The following is a 25214-nucleotide window of genomic DNA, read 5'->3' as shown; positions in this document are numbered from 1 at the left end:
GAAGGCTCCAGGGAGATCTTATTGCAGCCTTTCAGTACCTAAAGGGGACCTACGGAAGAGCTGGGGAAGGACTTTTTACTAGGCCATGTAGTGATAGGATGAGGGGGAATGGCTTTAAAGTGGAAGAGGGCAGGTTCAGATTAAACATTAGGAGGAAGTTTTTCACTTTGAGGGTGGTAAGGCAGTGGCACAGGTTGCCCAGAGAGGTTGTTGAGGCCCCATCCCTGAAGGTGTTCAAGGCCAGGCTGGACGTGGCCTTGGGCAACCTGGTCTAGTGGGAGGTGTCCCTGCCTATGGCAGGGGGGTTGGAACTCAATGATCTTCAAGGTCCTTTCCAACCTAAACCATTCTATGATTCTATGATTCAAAGGCAGTAGGGGAAATAGTTGACTGAACTCCCATCAAAACCAATTTATTCAACTCCCAATTATTCTCAACCCCACTATTTCCTTAACATACACAATTCCCAGCCATTCCCACCTCAAAATTAACAAATTAATCTTTACTGATCATTCTCATTTTATGAGAAATACTATAAAAATATCCACACAAAACAGAGTTTCTCAAGACTAAAGCAAAACCTTAACTGCCTTCCCAGACAAGTTGAATCCAACTCTCCCCTATCACATCAGTCAGCATCCATGACTAAGTTTCAAGTAAGACTGGAGTTAGAAAAGAATAAGAGGTTCTGTGTCTCTTAAATATTCAATCCATATGAATTTTGAGACTTTTTTTTTTTTAAATAAAAATCTGGTCCCACTCCTGTTTAGAGCCAACAGATGATTCCCTTCACTCATGTTTGGATATCACACCACAGAAGCAAAAAGTAGGCACGAGGCTAGAACAATCCTTGAACTCCAGTTAACCATTAAAACCATCTTAACCATTAAAACCACGAAAATACAGAGGACTGACCATTGTTCCATACTAACAAATTCCATTCTTCCTTTGGCAGATGGGAAAAGGAGAAAAGCTCGGTGGTATTTTCAAGTGGGTTTTCTTTTTTTATTGTTTGCCCACCACATCCTGAACTCAAAACAATAATTTCATCTATAAAAGAGAAGATTTTGTGAAGTACAGGGTTTGTTTGCTAGACAAAAAAAATATTTCCTAGCAGAGACAAATAAACATTCTCATGTTACATTCCAAATTCAATTAAAAAAAAAAAAACACAACTATGATTGTCTTGCAGCTACTTCTAAAATACTTTTCTTTAAAACGAATGATTTGGTATCAAATAGCCAAATACTCTTATTCTCTCCTTATCACAGCTTTGTATAGAAGAGGAAATTAAGAGCTGCATGAATGCTGAATTCCCCAGTGTGAAATTAACCTGGCAGGCACTACTTCATGCCCTAATAAGTTGAAATAGAAGGCGTATAGTTCAGGATGTTTATGAATTACATACACAATCTTCCCGTCATTTATGATCCTAAGGGACACTGCTAACAATCCAATTTGCCTTTTTTTTCCCCCTTTTCTTTTCAAAAACCCCTGCTATTGGCACAAGAAAAGTGAAGTGATGCAGGAAAACAAACTCCCACTCTTTCCCCATCCCTCACCCCCTCATTTGTTTACTCTGTGCATTTCATAGCACTGTACTAAGGCAGGATTTGTTTCCCCTATAAAGTTGCTTTCCTGCCTCTGGGTCTGGCAAGAAGCAAAGAAATGAAATAGAGTATTTGGGAAAAGTAATTACAACAGCATTAACACTGGCAGGAGCAATTCAAGGGCAGTGCATGGCAGCAAAATGGATTTCTTTTTGCATTTGCTACCAACGCAGTGGTTAATAAAATAGAAAATAGTTTCACTATAAATTGTTATAAGAAGTTATACCACATTTCTGTATCTTCCCTGATATATACAACACTTGGAAAGGCTGACTGGAGGATATTCATTGTTCACAAAGATTGGGAAAAGATAGAAGAGACATGGTTTACCAACAAACAATCTCTTCGCAGTTCAAAATATTGGCTGTTAATTTATGAGCACAGCTGTGACTTGTAAACCTAGACATCTGTAGTTTATATCCAGATTTCAGTATTCTGGTGTAAAGCTGCAGTTCAAGGCCCCCTTCCCAAGGACATACACATTTAACAGATCAGAACCAGACCCGGAGATGATCCTTTCTCATCAAGTACCTAAACTCTTGGCCTTAAAAAAGTATGTTTAAGGCATTCAGCTCCAAAATTTCTAACTGGTAATTAAGTGAACACAGAGAATCCATAAGCATCCTAGTTACAAGTGTCAGAAATTAAGAGGAAAATCAACAGTTATCCTGAATACCCATGAAACTGTATTAATATAGGTAATTGTTTCTTTACATTACAAATGACAGTGCAGGCAGTTACTACCAAACCCTTTCCTCATTCAGAGGGTGAGATCAAATTTTCTTTTTGTTTTTCTTTTCACCTAAGTTTAAGAAACACAAGTTTACTTTTGTTCAGAGAGCTGAGATTACTTCATTCTTGATGTAACTTTGATGTAACTTTAATTTAGTGCATCTGCACTAAACTGCCAAAGTCAAAATGGGTGAAGTTTATTTGTTTTCAATTATATTCCTTTAGTACATGCTATTGTGGCATATAGGATGATCTTAAAGATTTTATTTTACTATTACCCATGACTGAAGTTCGGAGATCAAGTTCTAGCGCAACCAGTAAACAATTAAGTCTCTTCTGTATTGTAACTGATATTTAATAGAATACTTAGGGCAGTCTTCTACAGAAAAAAACAAGCCATCCTCTTTACTCCTATTAATGCTCTGCCCAATTACATCTACCCTAGGAGCTTTACTGTTCCTGGAGCTTGGGCTACCTTGAGCTGATATGATTATAGCATATAGACACTCAAACGTCCACAAACAATAAAGTAGATATTCTAAACAATTATGATCATAATTCACTCAAAGACTTACCAAAAATACCCAAAAAAGCTCACACTACACTAAAGCAAAGCTAAGAAATTAAGAAGGCGGCCTACAAGTATTTACAAATGTCTGAAGCATCTACACTAATATATGTTAATTAAATCAGGTCAGCAAGGGGGATTCAGAACACAACTAGCAATCCTAACATAAATAAGTTGTTTCCTTTTTTTCAACACAGCTCTTCCCTGATTCCCTATTTTTTCCCTCAACCTTGCATTAGTAGAGGTTCTAATTCTGAACTCAGTGCACTTTAATTCAATTTAATAAGCAACTTCTCTCTTCAAATGCAGATCCAAAAGAGATTATTCCAATGAAGCAGGTGCAACTACTGGTCCAAAGAAACCCACTTCAGTTCTTTCAGCACTTATTTGCCTGTACCCACTTCTGTTTATCATCCATTCCTCAAATTTACATGACAGATTCCATAGCTTATCTATAGCACAGATCCTCCAGTTTAGTGAGTCAATACTCCACACATATCTACAGTGTACATGCACCACCAAATGTGTTACATTATACATGCACAGAGATATATATATATATACATATATATATGTATGTAAAACACATACACACGCACAATCCACGTAGCTTGAATTGCATTTGACTCAACTCTAAAAAGGCTCTGGTCTACGACACCAGACTCTGCTGGTGCAAGTGCTGCAGGGCAACCCAAATCCCTGGCCAGGCAAAGGAGATTGTCTGCTGATGCTACAGCTGCCCTGAGATCCAGCTGCTCACACTCCTCAATCCCACCACATCACACAGCAATCGGTTCCCCGGGGCTTTCGTGTGCAAGCTATTCCCAGCCTTCCTCCTTCCTCTGGCTCCTGGAGGTATGCGGTATGTATCTCCAGACTTTCAGCTCTTAGAAGATTTTACTAACAGGAAATTCTCCCATTTTCCTGGATGGAAGCCAAATTTGTATATTAGGAATGCATGCCCTTATTTCCAATTCTTTCCTTTTTCAGCCATCCCTCCCTTCCTCTCAGGAAATGCCCAATTAAGATTATCTGGTTTATAACCTCACACAATAGCATATTCAGTAGCTGTGCCAGCGCTAGTGAAGCGGAAAAGGACCTACACTATTATCTGCTTAGGGAGATACTGTGCCCAAATTAGTTCCACAATAGTACTGTAAACTCTGATAACTTATCAAAATCAGCACAAAAAGCTAAATTGCACAAATGCTTTTTTGGACAGGGTAAATCTCATGAATTGACTAATTCTGAATTATACTTCAGATAAATTTGGGGAAGAAAATTAGCCACCTTTTGATCTGTTTTATTTTCTCATCTCTGTAGCTTCTGAAGGAGTAACATGTAAGCTTTGGCTTTCTTCATGGCAATATCCAAATATTTGTATATGCAACACAAACACTTTCAAACTTAGAAGATAAAACAACCCTCTTCAGTTTCCAAGCAAAGAAATAGTCATATGTTTAGTTCTAAATGAGATGGTCCAACCATTACCAGGAGAAAACAGGGCCTGCTGCCTCACTGCACAGTTCATTTAAATAGTACATAATGGAAATGAACTATGGGAATCCCTTTCTTCAACAGATGAATATTTGTATTAGAGACAAAAAGAGAGAGGGGAGGGGGAAATGCAAATGTCAAGAGCAGCATCTTGACTCGGTTTCTCCACACAAAACCCGCTTACTTGACTTTCCAGTGCAACACCGATTTGTAAGAGCTATGTGTTAGAGGAAAACCCGAATGACATTGCACAAAATATTTAATATTAAAGACAATTCTAATGTAACCTGAGATGCTCAGGACCTGCTAATGATACTGTTTGCAGACAAGTAGCTAATAAGCTAGTTTCCTCATATGGTGTTGCTGTAATGAGAAGAATACTGAAAGATTAGATGAATGTAATCCTCTGTAAAAAGGCTTTCAGTTTCTGCTACAAACAAATAAACAAAAAATAGGAAATGCACAAAGGACAAGTATACTAAAGACCCTCAATTACTACTGTGAGTGTTATTTTCTGCCACATTAATCATATCTCCCAGGAACAGTTAAAAGACCCACATACACTGCTGAGCATTATGGCTTCCAGCAACACATTAACCATCTTCTAAATAAGCTGTTGGTCATGTTCCAAATAGGCAAATAAAAACTAACTCCTTCCATGAAGATACTAAGTTGAAATACAGGGAAAACACACAGTCAACTCCAGAAGGCTTTGTTACAAGTCTTTGCTCTTATCACCTCTGTCCTCAAGATTTTTCTATGTGTGTGTAGAATAAACACGCACATATAAATACGTAAATTAAAAAGTGGGTATACTAGCAGTATTTTACTAGTGCAAAGACCAAGTTAAATCTTTGCACAGGCTTTAAGGTGTTCATTCTTACAGTACCTTCCTAAAGCACAGTGGAATTAGGTTGCTTTGCCTGATATCTGCTAACTGGGTTTCCTTTTGTTCAGTCCTGAAAAGAGAAACCTCTGCCATGACATTGTATCCACTAAGAAAGTAGGTAAAGGCATATTTTTATACTCACACAAATGCAAAATGCATCTCATCTTTGGCTTGGACAAAATCACCCATGGAGAGCAAAGGACGTGCACAGAGACAGCAGATTTTCAGTCCGGGACTGCTGTGCAGACTGCCAAAAGCTGCCAATTACAACAGCAGCTTGTGCAAAGTGGGTAATTACCCACCTGCAACTGGACTGAGAGCAAACTTACTTAAAGGAAGCAAAAGGACACACTGTACGGCAGTAACTTTCAGCCAGCCACAGCCTGGACCAAATACAAGTTTCATGGGGAAAAGGCTTGAGTGCATTACTGAGGTGCATACAGTCCTCCCTGAAAAATTAAAGGGAGGCTCTTACTTAACCATAGGATGATGTAACCTATATTCATCATAAGATAACACTCAGAATATTCTCGCCACATTTTTATGGTTTCCAAGAATAATAACAAAGCTGTACTATGTCAGTTGAAAAATGCTTTAACAAGTGACTTCTCAATGAATTTCAAGACTTGATAGTAAGAATTCTACACAACACAAGAGCATCACTATTCTGAGCCTCATATATTCCCCCACCTCCCACCCCCCCAGGTCGCATTTACTCTCAAGACATAACATTTGTTTTAATTCAAGCTAATATTTAAACTTTTTGAAATGAGATTTTAAAGAGAGGCTTGAGAAGTCCGGTTTGTATTTACTGACACAAAATATAAGGCAGACCCACCTCAGATAGTTATACACATTTTCAAAAAAAAAAAACCCAAACAAACAGAAGTTGAATGTGAGCCAAATCATCACCTATGTGGGGAATACTCTTGCAATGAACAGGGAACCCTGTCAGTTCACAGAGACAAAGTCCATGACTTTCCCAACTATTCCACCATTGGCAGAAGTGGCTTCACACCCTTTCTTCCACATACACTCAGACAGCACAGGGAAGGAATGAGACCCAGATTTCTTACACAGCTCAGGGGTGACAAGTGAAAAGCATGGGGGAAGCATCACCTTATTACTATATTGGTCTTCCTAGGTACATTTGGGATGCTAAAGAATTGGAGTAATAACGCAGCTGGAAGAGACACCACTGAGGATATACATATGATAACATGGAGAGCGTTCAGAAAGCAAGAGAAACACACTTCCTTGAACATGTTTAGTGGATTTTGTCTCATTTTCCCACAGGCCACAGAAGTACTGAAACTCAGCCCTGGACTCCAACTCAATACCCCTACAGGTCTATTGCCTGGATTACAACTAGTCATGCTCAGTTTACATTATCAAGAGATTCAGTTTTCCCCAGTGAAAAAGAAACAAAACAAAAACAACAACAACAAAGAAGAAAACAGTGGCTGAAGGCAATATGAGTAGTTATCATAAAGACAAAGCAAGTGTAAACACTAGGAAGGAAGCAAAGCCATTTAAACCACAACAGAAGTGTGAACTGACTCAAAAAAATCCTGTCATTTCCATCAAAGCAACACGGTTTAAAACCAATTGAGGAATAAACAGAAACGTAACTGAAGTTCTGTCTTAAAATTAGTCTATGAACTGATTTATGAACATTGTTGTTTGAGTGAAGAAGCATGTGAAGAATTGCTTAGTTCCACATCTCCAGCTCTTATTGATAACTACTCCAAAACAAGCTTCAGCAAAAGGCTTATAATCAAGAAAGGATAGCAGCCTTAGAACTTACTGAAAACATAAAAGGTGCCAGAAATATAAAACTATTGAGAGTTTTGAGGTTTGCGTGTTTTAAACTACTATCATGGTTTCTCACACACTACTCAGCACAATAGAGAGCTTACTGATAGTAATGACAACGGCTCTAAAAATTAATTAACTACTGTAAAACCAATGACATCTTTAGTTACATTTAACTAGATGCAAGTTAAACTTCAGGTTGTATTCACTGGAATGGCCACAGGAAAACTTGCTTTACAAAAATCACTTTTGATTCTTACACACTGCAGTAAACTGTGACAGTAATTAGCAAAAATATCTCTGCTCCAATCCAAATCTAATGGGTGATTAGAGTTATTGGTGGCAGCCAGGGGGTCTTTCAAAGCACCACATTATCTGTAAACTACGTATAAAATTCAGAAGGATTCCTCCAAGAGCCCACCTGCAGACAACAGCTGGGCAGCGCCACATCCCAGCATCATGCTCCAGCCTCCATTCACGTCCCAGTCCCACCTCAACACATTTGGACAACAGCATCAAGAGAGCTGCCCAGCAGCATGCACAAGCCACAGCAAATTGAAACCAGTGGGCTCAATGATAGGCGACATTATACATATAGAAAGAAGATGGAGGGTGAAGGATGATAAAAATACAGCCAAGTCTGTGTGTATGTAAATATACACACACATTTTCCAATCACCCCTGGCTACTTTCTGTTGTAAAAGTTTCCTTCTTAATTTTCTTTCTTCTATCGACATTTACCATCATGCCTGAACACTAAATTTTACAGTGTTTGCCCAGGTAATATCACAGGGTTTCTCCTCACAGGAAGGACTATTGTCCAGGGTATCATAATTTTACTGTAGCAGCCATTAAAAAATGTCCTTTTGAAAGTCTTTTTAACAATTCACAAAAACTTGTCTTTCCAAGGTCTAAAACAGTGCTGCAAAGATCCACATTTAAACTTCCAACTTTGAGATCTCTTCCTTTGCATCCCAATCACAGTTTAACCCATCATGCCAAACACAAGCTATTCTGGCTCACATCTGAGGCTCTTCACAGTCCTTTCATCACCCATTTGTGATCTCTCACTGAAAGGCTAAGACCTACCTCTCAACTCCAGAGGGCAGTCCCACTAGGCCATTCAAGTGTTCAGCTTTTTTATGTTTTCTTTTTTTTTCCAACTAGCCATCATGATAATCTCACTCTGCTCTGCACAATACGGAAGAGCTTCCAAGAAAACAACGTCAAGGCAGTTCGCTTGTTCTTCTTGCTCTGCTATTACAACAACAAGGACAACAACTCTAGGAACAAACAAACCAACTCTGGAAGCTGCAAGTGTCCCCATATCAGTGGGATCCCAGTCTCCACGATACTTGCAAGCAATAAAGTTTAAAGGGGCTGTCAGACCACAAGCCGTTTCTGACAAGCCAGCTGTTCTCCCCAGGCTGCAGCTCCTGCCAGTGCCAGCCAGCCTAGGCTGCTGTTGCCAAATGCCAACCGCTCTGGCCACGAGACACTCCTCCCTTTGAGCCAGCACTGCCACTTGCCTGAACCTCCAGCAAGCCAGCCCTGGCTCTCAATATACCATCCGAAAGCTGCTCTTTGCTTTTAATTAAATTCCTGCTGACTTAGCGAGAGTAGGGGTGGGTCAAGGGCGAGGACAAGACCAAGATTGTGCCTATTCCCACTAGATTAAACTGTTGTGGAGCAGCAGCCTTAGCCTTATGAGATTCAGTTGTTTCTCTATCTTTGTTTTAATCCTATTTTTATCAAGTGAGAGAAACTGAGGGGAAAAAAGCCTCCCGCAGTCCTCATCCTACTTGGGCACTATTGCAGAAAACTTACTCCAACAAGAAGTGATTATAAAAATTCATCCAGCAACAGCACACTTGCAGGGATCTGATGCTCCTGGTCTGCTTCAGTGGTAAAAGCTGCACATCACACAAGTGAATACACACACCCAGGCCCACTCCTGCACAGCCCAAAACCACATACTCTGCTCTCCACTCTCTGGTTGAGGTGTTCATATCCAGAGAGATCTCATTTACCACAGCTGTTAATCACACAAGAAGGATATGGACCTGCTGGAGTAGAGGCAGAGAAGGGCCATGAAGATTATCAGAGAGTTGGAGCACCTTTCCTATGAAGACAGGCTGAGACTGTTGGGGTTGTTCAGCCTGGACAAGAGGAGGCTTCGGGGAGACCTTATAGCAACCTTCCAGTATGTGAAGGTGGCCTACAAGAAAGCTGGGGAGGGACTTTTTACTAGGGCATGTAGTGATAGGACGAGGGGGAATGGCTTCAAACTGGAAGAGGGTAGCTTTAGATTAAATATTAGGAAGAAATTTTTCACTTTAAGGGTGGTGAGGCACTGGAACAGGTTGCCCAGAGAAGTTGTTGAGGCCCCATCCCTGGAGGTGTTCAAGGCCAGGTTGAATGGGGCTTTAAGAAACCTGGTCTAGTAGGAGGTGTCCCTGCCCATGGCAGGGGGGTTGGAACTAGATGATCTTTAAGGTCACTTCCAACCTAAATCATTCTATGATTCTGTATGTATCAAAAATCCCACCTCATCTCAAACAGGCCTACTATCTGCCCTAGGTAAGTGATACCAGAGATTTCACAAGCTAAACAATTTTTCCACACAAAATTCAGAATAGTACAAAATTCAGAATAGTACAGCTTGGAAATCCTGAGTAAAAAGTTAAATTGCATTTTTTAATACAGGTCTTTATTACAAAGAGTCCACAGTATTCAATAGCAGGGACACATTTGGGCAAAGAGCTCAGCTGTCTGGTCTGAATGGAGAAAGAAAAAAATACCTAACAGAAAGCCTTTCAGTAAAGGCTTTTCCATTTAGTCCGATTAAAAAAAAAATAATTACTAACCTGATTTCCTACAGAAACAGGCCTTATGATCACAAAGCATGCACATACCCAGACACACCTGCCCTCCTGTTTGTCGATCAACAGCCTCGGCAGCCTGAGGCCACCTCCAGCAGCTCAGCTGGACCCCAGGGATCCCCAACACCCTCGGCAGCAACTCCTGCCTGCAGTGGGGCAGGGGGCTGCCCCCCACAGCTCGGCCAGCCAGGATGCAGCTCCCGAGGGCACTGCCTGCTGCTGCCCACCTCTCGGGCCACCAGAACTGATGTGAGTGGACACAGGGGTCTGGGGAAGAAGAGCGGAGGGGACCACCTCCACTGCTGCAGGGAGGTCTTCCAAAAGTGAGCTCACTCTGCAGCCTCAATGGATCCCATCCCACCTCAACTTCTAATCCAAGGCACATTACAAGAGGAAATTCCATCAGAAAAGCCAGGCACCATTACTTGCAGCATTCAGTAAAATTATTTAATAGCTTATCCTGCCCTCTACTAATCATTTAAAGCGAATCCTGCGAAAAGACACACATAGTTATCTTGAAGGGAAAAATAAATACATGAATTCTACAGGAGAACGAAGACTACAGATAACACCAAGTCACCTAAAATCCGGGGCAGCATTTAACAGGTTGCCTGCAAGGTGACAGGTTTCTGAAAGCAGTTCCAGCTTCTCCGTCGAGACAGCCTTTCCTGGGTCAAGTGCCAGGACGCTGCTGGCATGTGCTGCGTCCCTGCAGAAAGGCCACTGCAACACCACTGAGTGCCGGCCTGTGAAGGTCAGCGAGCAGCTTTCATTTCCCTTAGGTAACAACCTCCACGGATGCAGATGACATTAGAATTAAAATGAAACTCAAACACAATGGAGACACTACAGCATTTAAAGATGTGTTGAGATTTGTACTGAGGATCAGCATATAATTTTACTACCTCACAACTGAAGAAACAGTAAATTCAGCATTGCACTCCACAGAGGGCAACTGACATTTTCTAGGCCATTTTCTGTCAAGGAGAAAGAAAGAAAAAAAAGACAATCTTGAGGATCTTTGGTTTTGTTTTTATTTTTGAATGGACTTTGAATTACCTTATATTGAAATGCACATTTGCCTCAGCTCCCACAGGAAGCTGAACGTGTTATATTCTAATACATTAGGGCATGGTCTCAAGAAACTTATGACAACTTTGGTTTACAACTGCCAGTTATAATTTAGCCCTGTCAGTCCTCACTGCCTCGGTGCTGTAGTGGCAATATCACCAACAGTGACTTTCTGCCACCCTTCAGCACCACATACCTAGCTGAAACTTCACAGGCTAACGAGTAAAAGGGATACGAAAGGCTCCTCCAGAGAGTTCACATTTTTGAAAAAAATTTGAAACATAAATGTGGACGGCTGGCTGAACATGAGCTGGCAGTGTGCCCGGGTGGCCAAGAAGGCCAACAGCATCCTGGCCTGTATCAGGAATAGTGTGGTGAGCAGGACTAGGGAAGTGATCATCCCCCTGTACTCGGCACTGGTGAGGCCCCACCTCCAGTACTGCGTTCAGTTTTGGGCCCCTCACTACAAGGACATTGAGGTGTTGGAGTGTGTCCAGAGAAGGGCTACAAAGCTGGTGAGGGGTCTGGAGGACAAGTCTTATGAGGAACGATCAAGGGAACTGGGGTTGTTTAGCCTGGAGAAGAGGAAACCTTATCACTCTCTACAACTACCTGAAAGGAGGTTGTAGAGAGGTAGGGACTGACCTCTTCTCCCTGGTGACAAGTGATACGACGAGAGGAAATGAGTTCAAGTTATGTCAGATGAGGTTTAGATTAGATATTATGAAAAATTTTTTTCACTGAAAGGGTTATTAAACATTGGAATAGGCTGCCCAGGGAGGTGGTGAATTCGCCATCCCCGGAGCTGTTTAAAAAAAGGGTAGATGTGATACTTGGGGACATGGTTTAGAAGTGGTTTTGTCAGGGTAAGTTAATGGTTGGACTTGATGATATCAAAGGTCCCTTCCAACCTCAACAATTCTATGATAAAAAAATGACAGTTCTGTGCTGCCTTCCTAGCAGCAGCATTATGCCAACACAGTCCCCATCAAACAACAGAAATAAACTCCAGTAGCAAAATTTTCAACCCTTTTCTACTCAGTAAGGTTGCAAAGCAACAGAGTCCTCAGCATCTTTGCTGGGGATAGGAGGCAGCTGCAAACTCCTTTCCTGGTCTGTAACAACACAGTGCAGTCTGTACACTGCACATACACCCCCAGTCCGCACTAGGATGTAGGTGGCACATTCAGCAGTCGCCTGTAAATCAGCCCCAGAAAAAGCTTCAAGGCAACATGCCAAGTTAGCAAGAGCTGGAACTGGTGATAATGGGAATATCTGTCCATCTTTACCATCAATAAATCCAGAGGTTACCCAGCAGACCAGTGCGGTGTACCCAAAAAAAGCAGCCCAGTCAGCTTCAGTCAAGGGGAAAATTATGGTCCAGCCAGGGTTGTTACAAGAAGTGTTCTGTGGCTTTCAGCATCAAGTCCCAGAAAAAAGACACAAGACTAGACAGAACTTAAGAGTTGCCAGTAAGATGTTGGTTATTTTTTAAATTCCAAAGAAGTAAAGGAATACAGAGAGAAAGGGAAGAATTAATTCTACTATCCCATTAAAAAAAAAAAAAAAAAAGTTGTAAACTTAGGTGCCTGAATCATAGAATGGTTTAGGTTGGAAAGGAAAAGGACCTTGAAGATCATCGAGTTCCAAACCCCCTGCCATAGGCAAGGACACCTCTCACTAGACCAGGTTGCCCAAGGCCATGTCCAGCCTGGCCTTGAACACCTCCAGGGATGGGGCCTCAACAACCCTCTGTGCAACCTGTGCCAGTGCCTTACCACCCTCAAAGTGAAAATTTCTTCCTAATGTTTAATCTGAACCTGCCCTCTTCCACTTTAAAGCCATTCCCCCTCATCCTATCACTACATGGCCTAGTAAAAAGTCCTATCCCAGCTCTTCCGTAGGTCCCCTTTAGGTACTGAAAGGCTGCAATAAGATCTCCCTGGAGCCTTCTCTTCTCCAGGCTGAACAGCCCCAGCTCTTTCAGCCTCTCCTCATAGGAGAGGTGCTCCAGCCCTCGGATCATCCTTGTGGCTCTCCTCTGGACACGCTCCAGCAGGTCCATGTCCTTCTTATGTTGGGGACTCCAGAGCTGGATGCTGTACTCCAGGCAGGGTCTCACGAGAGTGGAGTAGAGGGGCAGAATCACCTCCTTTGACCTGCTGGCCACACTTCTGATGCAGCCCAGGATACAGTTGGCCTTCTGGGCTGCAATCGCACACTGCTGGCTCATGTTGAGCTTCTCATCAATCAGCACCCCCAGGTCCTTCTCCTCAGGGCTGCTCTCCAGCCATTCCCCGACAAGCCTGTACCTGTGCTTGGGATTGCCCTGACCCAGATGTAGGACCTTGCACTTGGCCTTGTTGAACCACATGAGGTTGGCTTGGGCCCACCTCTCCAGCCTGTCCAGGTCCCTCTGGATGGCATCCCTCCCCTCCAGCATGTCTACCTCGCCAAACAGCTTGGTATCGTCGCCAAACTTGCTGAGGGTGCACTCGACCCCACTGTCCACGTTGCCAACAAAGATGTTGAGCAGTATGTGTCCCAGTACCGACCTGCAAGGAACACCACTTTCCACTGCTCTCCACTTGGACATGAAGCCGTTGACCGCAACTCTGAGTGCGACCGTCCATCCAGTTCTTTATCCACTGTGTGGTCCATTTGTTGAATCCACGTCTCTTCAATTTAGAGACCAGGATATTGTGTGGGACCGTGTCAGATGCTTTGCACAAATCCAAGTAGATGACATCCGTTGCTCTTCCCTTGTCCACTGCCACTGTAACCCCTTTGTAGAAGGCCATCAAATTTGTCAGGCATGACTTGCCCTTGGTGAAGCCATGCTGGCTGTCACCAATCACCTCCTTGTTTTCTATGTGCCTCAGCAGAGTTTCCAGGAGGATCTGCTCCATGATCTTGCCAGGCACAGAGGTGAGACTGACTGGCCTGTAGTTCCCTGGGTCTTCCTTATTTCCCTTTTTGAAAATAGGGATTATGTTTGCCCTTTTCCAGTCAGTAGGAACTTCGCCAGACCACCACAACTTCTCAAATACGATGGCTAGTGGCTTTGCGATTTTATCTGCCAGTTCCCTCAGGACCCATGGATGTATCTCATCCAGTCCCATGGACTTGTGCACCTTCAGGCTCCTCAGGTGGTCTCGCACTTTGATCTTCACCTACAGTGCATGGTTCTCCATTTTCCCAATCCTCGCCTTTGCATTCTGTGTCACAGGCAGTGCAGCTGCAGTCCTTGCTAGTGAAGACTGAGGCAAAAAAAGTCATTGAGTACCTCAGCTCTGTCTCTGTCCCGGGTAGCCAGTTCTTGTGCTTCCTTCCAGAGAGGGTTCGCATTTTCCCTAGTCTGGCACCATACCAAGCAGATTCTTCAAGAGGCCAAAGTCAGCTCTCCCAAAGTCAAGGGTGGTCAGCCTGCTGCACACCTTCCTTGCTGCCTCAAGGATGTCGAACTCAAATCACAAAAGCTTCCCAAAAGCTTCAAAATTACTACCACAAAATAATCAAAAGGTTGTAATATAAGAAAAGAAAACGATAGTGGGAAAGTCTCTAAATGAAAGGAGCATAGTCTTCAAACAGGTGAAAAAACTACATGAGACAGACAAGCAGAATTTGAAAAAAAAAAAAAAAAAAAAAAAAGCTGACAAACAGGAAAGTAGGTAATACCAATACGGAAAATGCAACTCTGCAAGCTGTCCAAAACCTATTTAGCTTTTTTTTTTTTTAATAAATAAATATTTACAACCTTAAGGCGTCTCTCATATTTTCCCATGATTCTGTACCAAAATTACGCAAAAGTTAAAATCTGCAAAAATACAGAGATCCTTTCTCAGTCATGACATAAGATTTCTGGGCTATGATGAAATACACAGTATTCAGTCCTCTAACCAGTCCATTTATACTTCAGCAATTTGGAACATGTTAAAAAAAAAAAAAAAAAAGTACATTTCCAACAGCTGTGGTCCCAGGACTAATTTCTTTTTAAAGTAGCTAACTTTCAGAAGAATAAAATGAAACTGAACACAAAAGGAAAGCGGAGTAGGAGTCTGTTCTCACTATCTCCTCCTCTTCTGAAAAGAATGAAGAATGTCTCATGCCTGTGCATACCCAGCCTTTTCCAGCTGCTTACTTTAAAGCACTCTCAAAGCACACCCCTGAATGTAAATGAATACTATTTTCAACTTTCACATCACACTTTTTTTTCCTAGTTTAATCCCAGTAAAACCACAGCTGAATTCAACTTCTCAAAATGATTTTTTTTTTTTAATTGAAATTCTACTGGAATTCAGAAAGAGTAATTTTTGGTTTGAGAATAATAGAACATTTCAGCACTGGTATCTGACTTTTCCAACCTAAATGATTCTATGACTTCAAGAAAAGACCCTTAAGATCATCACATCCATTCGTTAACCTAACTCATACAGCTGTGAGAAGAACAGCTATCACAGAAACCATGCATGAACTTAAGTTTAACACGTACTATTCACCAAAAGCAACAGATGGCATTAAATATAGGTACACAATTCAGAATCCCAAAACTTTTATGTCTCAGACTCAGATCCTACTGTCAAATGAACATCCTGTTTTAATTAAAGGGAGCCCTCTGGATTATGGGGTGCAACACGAGTGAAATGATGACACGTCAATTGGTAGGAAGGAGCCACAGAAGCATATAATGCCACTTTATCACATGCATTAATTTCCACTAATTCTGTCTAGACCAAAATAAAATACAAGGGTCAATTAAATTTAAGTGGCTACGGATCATGCCTTGAAAATACTAATGCCTCTCTGAAAAGCTTTTGTTAAATACATTATTCTGTCTACATTCTTCTGCTTACCATAAACTCTAAAAATATGCTTTCACCTGATGGCTAAAAAAAGCTTCAGTCAAGGATATTATAAACACAGTCTGCATTTGCTTGACACCTAAACTTTGATAAGCTTGACTGTTGCCAATTAGTTGATAACAGAAACATTTCAAAAGAAATGTTGTGCAGGGTATAATTTTTTTTTTCCAGCAAGAATCCACCATTTAAAATAATTCAGAAACCTACTATAAACAAAAGCTTCCAGTCAAAGCTGTGCATCTCAGAATAAAAACTATTAGAATTAGCATACTGATATATCTGCTGCCTTAAAAAAAAAAAAAAAAAAAAAAGTGTTTTACATACAAAAATCTGTGTCAGGTGGTGTTTCCAAAGTTAACCTAGTTGCACTCAAGCCTTCAAACTCTTTCACATTGCATGTTCTTTGGATTACACCTCTCCAACATCCTTACTTCAGAGAGCTACCTGAAAACTTTGGACACTCAGTGTTGTCACCTCTCACAACAGTGCTGTTTCTGTTAAAAGTCCCATCATCAGGTAACATCAGGTTTCAGGAAAACTCTCATGCTGATGGCTTTCAACATGCTCCTGAATCTCATCCATTGTGACAAAGAAAAGCAAAAGTATGCAGCTAGTGACATTTTCAAAAGAATGAAAGCTACAAAACCTAACTGGGGAAAAAAAAAAAAAAATCTGTGCCTTCTTAAATTGCAAGACTGTATCTGTAAATAGATTAAGTATTTTCCTTGTTTTCAATTACTTGGAATTAACGATGTTACTAAATATAGGGAAAACCAGTCCTTAATTAAATAGACAAGAACTCACAAAGCCCGATAGGGACGACTGAAGTTATCACAGCATCACACACTTATGACATTGTGTCAAATCTGTCCTTTACCCCATCTTAGGGCCCAATTCTTCCTTCATAGCACTTCAAGGGAATTTTGATAATATTAACTCAAAATGTTGCTTAACATCTCACTCCTATTAAAGCCTAAAACCACAGATTCCACAGCACATTCACCAGGAGAACTACTATGTAGTTCAGTATGTTAAAACCACCCCTCTATCTGAAGATACATCCCTGCAGGTATAAGCAGAAGGCAGCACACCACCTCTGCTACTCCAGGTCACGGAGCAGTGTACTCACCCAAAATATCCAGGCAGGAAGGTGTAACCCACTGCAGCAGAGAGACACACATTCCCTTAACTCACTTGTGAAAACTGGGATGGTAACATTGAGCAGAAAGGTGGTATGGATAGGGTTACTCAAAAAGAAGTGTCATGAAAACTTTCCACTACTGGTCCATAGAGCCCTTAGTTACCATATTGCTAGTTTTGAAGCGCTAAAGATCTAGTGATAAAGAGATCTGAAGCCTGCAATACAATGAGAGCACAAATTTTAATGCTGTAAGAAAACAACATTTTAGATGGTGATTGTACTCAACCATGGCACACACTCTGGCTGCTCTGCTCTCCATTCTACCTGCAAGTTTGGCTGAGGTGCGTTGGCACAATACAGTTTATGACAGCATTTATATTCAGCACAGCATTAATGTAAGGTAACATTAAAAAAATTTGACACGCGTGCGCTGTTCAGAACGCTGTGTTGCCAAATTAAGTTAGGAGTGTTCACAAAAAAAAAACAGCGAGAGATACCATTTGCCAACCAGATGCAGGAAACAGGAAAAAGTAGTTCCCTGTACCTGGCACAAAGCCCAAGTTTCTACTGTCATGCAAGGCATGCCCCTGCTACCCTGTTCAGCAGTAAAGCATCTCACCACCTCATCTTTACTCGAGCCTCACAACTTTAGTTTACTTTGTCAGCATCTTTTCTCCCTTTTTAAAAAATTATAAAAAAGGGTAAAGAATGTATCAGAAAAGTTTCAACTCTACGTAGTTTGACATGCAACTAACTATTGTGATTCACAGTACTAGCTTTTCCTTATTAATTGTACTTGACCACTCAATAACCAGAACTTTGCACAGATCACAGTCCCAAAGTAAATGGAAGGAATTACCACCCCACCTATTGCACTTCGCTCTCTGGCAGAAGTCACATATGAGTTATACTAGTTTCACTGAACTAGTGAATCTGAACTAACATTCACTCCAGTCAAACATTTTCTACTCTTGGCAGCTGTTTACTTCTCTAACAGCACCCCAACTGATGAAGCGCAATCATCAGCTAACAGCAGCAGTCTTTATTTCCTAATGGGAAAAAAAAAAAAAAAAAGACTGAAGTCTACCCTGAATTCATAAAATCATTTTGAAATACGTATCCACAACAACCTCTCCTACATTACTCACCTAATACTCTGGCTTGTTATTTGCATCGTGATGCTACACTGCTACCCCAGGCAGGAGTCAACAGCCCCCCTGGTGAGAAGCTGAATGCTCTCAAGTTACAGCTGTCCATCTGCTCACTAAAGACCATCACACAGGTAACTTAGTCACTGGGTTTTGATGGGGAAGTTTTAATACAGCCATCTAAAGGAAAAAACAAAAACAAAAAACAAACACAAAAGCAAAGAACCCCAACACACACACACACACACTTTTATTGTGACTATATGCAACCTTCCCGCCCTTAACTATCACACTAGTTATCACAAGAGAACTAGAAAGCGAAAGTGCTCAGGCTACTTTCGTTTCCCAGAAAAGCTGCTCCCACACACATGGCTTTCCTACTCAGTGAAAGTAGAAATACTTTCCTTTCTCGGTCCAGGTCCTGGCAACCCACCTCACCCTCGATTTTTAAGAGCCCTGTTCCATAATAAGTACAAGAAGTCAGTAATTTGAAAAAAAAAAAAAAAAAAAAAAAAAAAACACCAAAAAAAAAAAAGAAAAACAAACACACCTCACCAAACAACCCAAACATACAAGCCTGACTTCTTGTTTTTAAGGAATCTATTCCTAAATGAAAACATGTAAGTGAAGACACTGCTCTTAAGCTTTTTGTTTATTTTTTATGCTAAAAAATATCAGGAATGTCACGTTTGGCTCTTAGCTTTTGCCAAATGACCAGCTGGGAATTGCAAATCAGTATCTTCACTACAGAAAGCAGAGAGCAATAAAACATAAATGAAGCCTAGAAGCACCCCTGTGCACCTCAGCAATCCCCCCATCACTGGCACCACCAAAGACTGATGCAGCACCCCAAACAATTCCTGGCACAGGTGATGTGTGAGGGTTAGACATCTCCCAGCCAGTTCTGCAAAGATCTCGGCCCAGCCTGAAAAGGCATCCTCTAAGTTGGTGGGGAATCGGGTCGATTTAACAACTCGGCCACTGCACCGGGCCCCCAGTGTCCGGGGTGTCCCTCAACCCAACCATGCACATCACTGAAGTTATGAAGCCAGCTTCTTGTGGACTGAATAATTGGACTGTCGACACCTGGGTGTGTTCTTCAGCCAGGAAAAAGAGAAGATTTAGCCAAAAACATAATAGAAGTTATAGCTTTCATTCTACCTTTCATTCTGCTTCAGTTAGAGAAGTCCACAAACAGCAACTGAATTCACAGGATTAGAGATACTACTTCCTGCCTTAACATATCTTTCCAGGCATAAGAGTGAAAGAAAAGCAACTGTTCAATTATCCTCCCACTTATCTTTACAAAGCACTTTTAAAAATGTGAAATATTTTTCTATTTTGAGACACGAGTAATTTGCTTTTTGACCTTTTCATAAAAGACGATGGGTTTTGTCATCTTTTGTAGCTGCCACTCCTAGTAACTGCAGATAGAGGGTTATCCTAAAAGTATGGGGTTTTTTTTTTTGGAAGTACAGAATATGTTTTAAAATAATATTACAAAATGTCAACAGGAAAATGTATAAACCTTACATTTTCATATTCTGAAGCACTATTTTTCTTTCAAGGTGTTGACCAAAAGATATTTGAAGACTTTATTTCAGACAGAAGCTAATGATAGTACTATAGTTTTAAACTCCTGCTACCACAACTAAAATCATTACTAAACTTTCGTGAAAGGTTTTGTAGAATGCAGCAGGTTTAAAACTGCTATTAAAGATTTCAAAAAGGTGCAGATTCATACCATATTATACCAATAAAAATCTTCCAAGATTCAGCAGGATTGCATAGCTACCAAAAAAAAAACAAAACCCCAACTCTAACCACACACACACACCCTCCCACCAAAATCCATCAGAACATTCACAAAACCAGAAGGCATTCAGCATACCAGTCTGATAAGGGCTTTCGTAATTACTTTGAATCACTGACCTTTGCACCTTGCTCTAATTTTTAGAAATTAGAAATGAGAATCTATGTAGAAGGTGTAACTACAAGTAATACCAAGTTTTCTTTATGAGCTTTTTTTAAATACATAACAAGATGTGTACATATATAAAAGCAGAGCATTTAAAATACTTCTTGAAAATTACTTAGTAGTTGGTGCAAACACTTTCAGTAAAGCAGTCTGGTTATTCTGCTCATCCTGGCCAGAAATGGTAAAAAAAGCTTTCAATACCAGCAGTAGCAGGTATAATCCCCCCATATTCAAGCCCACTGTGCAAGGAGCCTGCCTGCCACACAATCCAAACACAGGCAGCCCATTTGTGGGGAAATACATAACCTATCCTCATTACATGACCCAGGGTGTATTTCTCAGATACAGGACACCTGCATGTTGGTCACAGGCAAGAGCAGCTCTGGCCACGTGATGAGAGCAGGAGCCTGCAGCCTCTTGGATCCACCAGGCAAACGGTCGGTCAGGAAACCCTGAACTTGACTGATCAAAATACAAAGATTTTAAAGTCTGTATCCTTGGAAGATTGCAACCTATCAAGATAACTTAAAAAAAAAAAAAAATAAAGGGGGCACAACTCCAAAAATAGCTTCCTTGCATACCAAGTCCTCAGAAGATATTCAGTGCGATCACCTCCTGCCATTCAGGACTGCATCAACATCCCTATTTAAATTGTTGGCGACATACAACTATATCATCTTCCATAAGAACAATTACCGCAGTATTAATAAGTTAGGGGCTATTGCTTTCAGAAAAGAAAAGCCGTCAGTACCGTATTATTAGCTAAACCTTTCAATAATAAGTACCTCAAATACACAGGACAAGCAGAGCAGAAGCACACACATGAGCTAGCACAATTTTCTTCTTATTACTCAAAAAAAGAGCAAGGGAGAGGAAGTAAGTAGTATTAGACCGTGCTTTAAGCCATGCATTATTTCCAGTGGTAAATATCCTTAAAGGTTTTTTAAAAAAACCAAGCTGAGCTGACACACCTAACTTTATTCTACTATTCCTGTAATCACACTGCCAATATGCTGCTGAATGACAGGTCTGAAACAACAGTGGGTGTGGGAAACCAAAGGACAGATAAAACAGACTTTAAACCCATGTATCAACTAACACTCGGTCTCTCTCCAGAAGCAGTAGAACTTGATAATACACATTGCTGAGAGGGCAGCTAAGTGTCACCCTTTAAAACCCAGCTACTTTGGTCTGCTGTTCCGAGATGACCAACAGGATAAATTATTAGTTAGAGCCGAGATGCTGCTGAAACATATACGACCTCTCCACATTGTTTCTTCCAACTACTAGAAAAATCACCATTCATTCATCCCCAGTCCCTGTTGCCCCAGTGTAAGGGACACTGGCTGAGGGAAGGGTCTGCGCACCACAGGGGGCTGCCTGGGACAGTGTTCCTCCCAGAGAAAAGTCGACATAAAAGTGCACCAGTGCAAGCTGTCCCCACAGCAGCAGCGCGGGACTGGCTGGAGCACAGGGAATCCTACAACACACATGCCTTAGCTCTTCAGCAGCAAAATGCCTGACAAAAAGTATTTTACTGGATGCAAATACAGCCAGGGCAAAACCAGAGGCTACTTTTTTTAACTTACCAGGCCATTTACCTTTATTCACATGCTTTAATCTTAATATGAATGTTACAGATAACCTATAGACACTTAATGATGTTAGAGAAGCACACAAGGGCTGTAAGCAACAAGAGTAATGTGATTAATTATTTGCTTCAGAAGACAAATTACAAGTTTTAACCAGGAGTCAAGATGACCAGTAAACATGAAATAAAAAGTTTCTTTTGACCCGATCCAGATGCTTTAACTACACAATAAACTAAAGATAGCTTCAGTGGGAAACAGGCTGTTTGTAGTTAGAGCATTTATTAATACAAACCTACATCTCCAAGTACTGCTGAAGTTTGACACATACTTCCTGTATGACAGTAAGAAAACATCTGATGAACAATGTTGGGAACCACAGTTCTGAATAAGGTATGCTGATGACTCAGGCATCTCTTGGAAATCCAATATATTTCTGCTTGTATGTGGTTTCTTCACACTAACAGAAAACAACCATGACAAACTTTGAGGTCTCCAGAACAAACTCTCATTATTCGCAGAGCACGGGATTTTCTTCTTTTGCGGGAAGACTGAGTTAGTGGTATGGTAACCTCTCCACCTTTCAACAAGCATCACCCCACTGTACCTTCACAATTTTTCTTCTTACATGCAAATAAGCTAAACAATGCTAAAGTTTGTCATCTAATTACCTATTCATTAATCTCACTAAGCAATGAGATACTTGCTTTGGTATGTTTTCATACAGTTTATCTAGATACTTAGACAAGTAATCATCATCCATAGATGCCAATTACAACTTTAGAATTACTGCTAATTTCTTTTTTTTTCTTCTTCTTTTTTTACTTTTTTTTTTTTTTTAACTGCTGTATGGATTACCAGGTGATCTGCAGTATGGATTACCAAGTGATCTACCACAGTCAATCTCTAACCACCCTTTAAGGTTATCCTCAATTTGAAACTAAAGTAATCCTGAACTACTGACCTTCAAGCAGTAGTTTAGCTGAAAATTGTAACATTTCTTCTTCAGGATTACCAACAGAAAGAGCAAACAGGCAGCTCTGACCAGCATCTACCAGATATTGTGTAACAGCGTATCTGACACAATAATTAAGGGATATTAAATTAAACCATCAACAACAGGTTTTGTAGAAGATAACCTTGCTCACGAAAGTTGTCAGGTGCACAGCAGCAACATACAAAGTTGTAAAACACAAGACACACATAACATGGGACCTAGCAGCAAAACTCTTGCTACTTTAGCCTGCTAGCACACCTCAATTCAAAACCCCACCAACTAATAAACGAACAGACAAAATTAGTTGGGTCAGCCCTTGCCTTCCTGCTGAAGCGGCCAAAACCAGTGCTAAGTATTTCCAACTATGATAGCAGTCTTTGGCGAGACGCGCCTCTCCCTCCAAATGAGCTTCTTGAATCTAAGTTCTACCACTTTAACGAATTATATTTTAATCATCTTATTCCCACTGTTCATTCTTATGACCGGAGCCATTTAATACACTGACTATACTGAAGAAATACATCTTTATCCTCTTAAAAAAGCATCACAAGCCATAAAACAAAACAAAAAAAAAAAAAAAATCAGGGAAGAGGTGGCAGTCACATCACTAACCAGAACAGCTGCATTAACCAGCAACAGTCACCTTTGAAATATAAAATAAAATAAAAAATTAAAGAGCGCTGCGATTTAATTTGAGGTTTCTTTTTCTCTTGCCAGTTCACTTCAAGCAAAGATAAGCCTTAGAAGGTTTCCACTTTTTTTTTTTTTTTTGGCAAAGAAACATTTTCCAGCAACTCATGGTGCACAGCACAAGATTCAGAAGCACTGCCATTCGCTTAACCCCATTTCACGATGCACGTTAATACCGGTCCCTAAACCCAGCACTTTTTTTTTAAACTCCAGCGAGAGCGCCGTGTGTCACACGCTGGAAATAGATAGCGCTCACCCTTGGCGGGCAGGGATGCCGGGGCAGCAGGGTCACGCCGTGCATCTCCAGCATCTTACCACCACCACCTCACCCCCCACCTTCCTTCCCCGGGCCCACACCGGGGGCTCGGGCAGCACCTCCCCGGCACGCCGCTCCCCCTCCCGCACCTCTGCAAGTGCAACAGGCCCGCCCAGGGCCCCGCCGCCGTCCCAGCCCGGGGAGCGGCGGGTTCCCCCCTCCACGAGCCGCGGGGCGCTGAGGGGAAGATCCGGCCCACCGCCGCCGCCAGGGCCCGGACGAGGGGGTGGGAGGCGGCTGACCCGGGCCCGGTGCGACGAAGCCCCCCCTCCCCCCCGCTGCCCGGCCGCGCCCCAGCGCGGCGCCCGGTTCCGCCGCGCCCCCCCCGGCGGCTTCGCGGTCGCCCCGGCCCCAGCCCGGGGCTGAAGCGACGGGGGCCGGGAGAGGCCGCGGCGCGGGGAAGGCCGGGCCCCCCCCGCCTCACCCCGGGGGAAGCTTCCCACGGGCCCGGGAGGCGGCGGGGAGCGGGGGAGGCTGCGCCCCCGTTGCAGGGGGGAAAAGTTGCCGGCGGGGCGGGGGCAGCCGCCGGAGCCGGGCGGGGAAGCAGCGGCCGCGGGAGAGGGTGGGGGCCAGGCCCGGTCGAGGCCGGCGGGCAGGGAGGCGGCGAGGGGGCGCGCAGCCGGCTCCCAGGCCGGGCCCTGGCGCAGCGGGCGGGCCCCCGCGGCGGGGCGGCGAGCCGGGCTGGGGCGGGCCGGGGTCTCACCTTGGCGGCGCCGCCGGGCTGCAGCACGTTCTGCTCCACCGTCATGGCCCCCGCACGGCTCCCGGCTGCGCCCCGGGCTCGGCGGGCGGCGGTGGCGGCGCCGTGCGGCAGCGGCTGGGCCGGGCCCGGGCTGGGCGAGCGGAGCAGGAGGCGGCAGCGGAGGAGGAGGAGGAGGAGGAGGGGCGGGAGGGGGAGCCCGACTCACCGCCAGGCGGGCGGGCCGCCGAGGCGGGCAGCCGCCATGGGGCAGCGCGGATCCGCTCAGGCCCCGCTGTCACTCCCAGCGCGGCCACCCCCGCCGCCGCCCAGCGTGCCCGGAGCGCCAGGCGCGCCGCCGGCCCCGCCCTTGGCTTGGCTCGGCTCGGCCTGGACCGGACCGGACCGCGCCGTCACCACCGACCGGTAGCGGCTTCTCGGCGGCACCGCCTCGCGCACCTGCCCCCGGCCCCCCTCGCTCGCCGCCGCCGCTGCCGCCCTACCCCTTCCCTTCCCTTCCCTTCCCTTCCCTTCCCCGTGGTATTTACACCGGCCGCCTCCATCTTGGCGGCGGCATCCGCCCCCGCGGGACAGCACCGGCCCGGCCTTGGCCCCAGGGGGAGCGGCCCGGGGCCGGGCCGCTCTGCCACAAGGACCCCGCCACCTCCGGCGGGGGCAGGGCTTCCCCCCGCCGCGCTGCCTCCCGAGAGGATAAGCCGCGTTTCCCCCGTGGCGGCGGTGAGAGCCCCT

At 43.3% G+C, this 25214-nt stretch overlaps 1 protein-coding gene across 3 annotated transcripts in view; it reads right to left on the bottom strand.

Annotated features, from left to right (window-relative positions):
• The window catches only part of USP25 (ubiquitin specific peptidase 25), a 309467-nt gene that overhangs the window by 76069 nt on the left and 208184 nt on the right, over positions 1-25214 (bottom strand). For 2 of the 3 annotated variants that reach the window (XM_082480991.1, XM_082480992.1), the window contains exon 1: positions 24489-24628. The exons of the other annotated variant lie outside the window; for it this stretch is intronic. In XM_082480991.1, coding sequence (XP_082337117.1) covers positions 24489-24533 — 45 coding nt within the window. In that variant the 5' untranslated portion in view covers positions 24534-24628. Of the gene's footprint in view, positions 1-24488; positions 24629-25214 lie in introns of those variants that run through there. 3 annotated transcript variants of the gene reach the window in all.

The sequence above is a fragment of the Vanellus vanellus genome (assembly GCF_965231255.1).
Source record: "Vanellus vanellus genome assembly, chromosome: 1".
In the NCBI taxonomy this organism is placed as follows: domain Eukaryota; kingdom Metazoa; phylum Chordata; class Aves; order Charadriiformes; family Charadriidae; genus Vanellus; species Vanellus vanellus.
The sequence above is the reverse complement of the archived record's forward strand: the minus strand, read 5'-3'. Positions and strand labels throughout refer to the sequence as shown.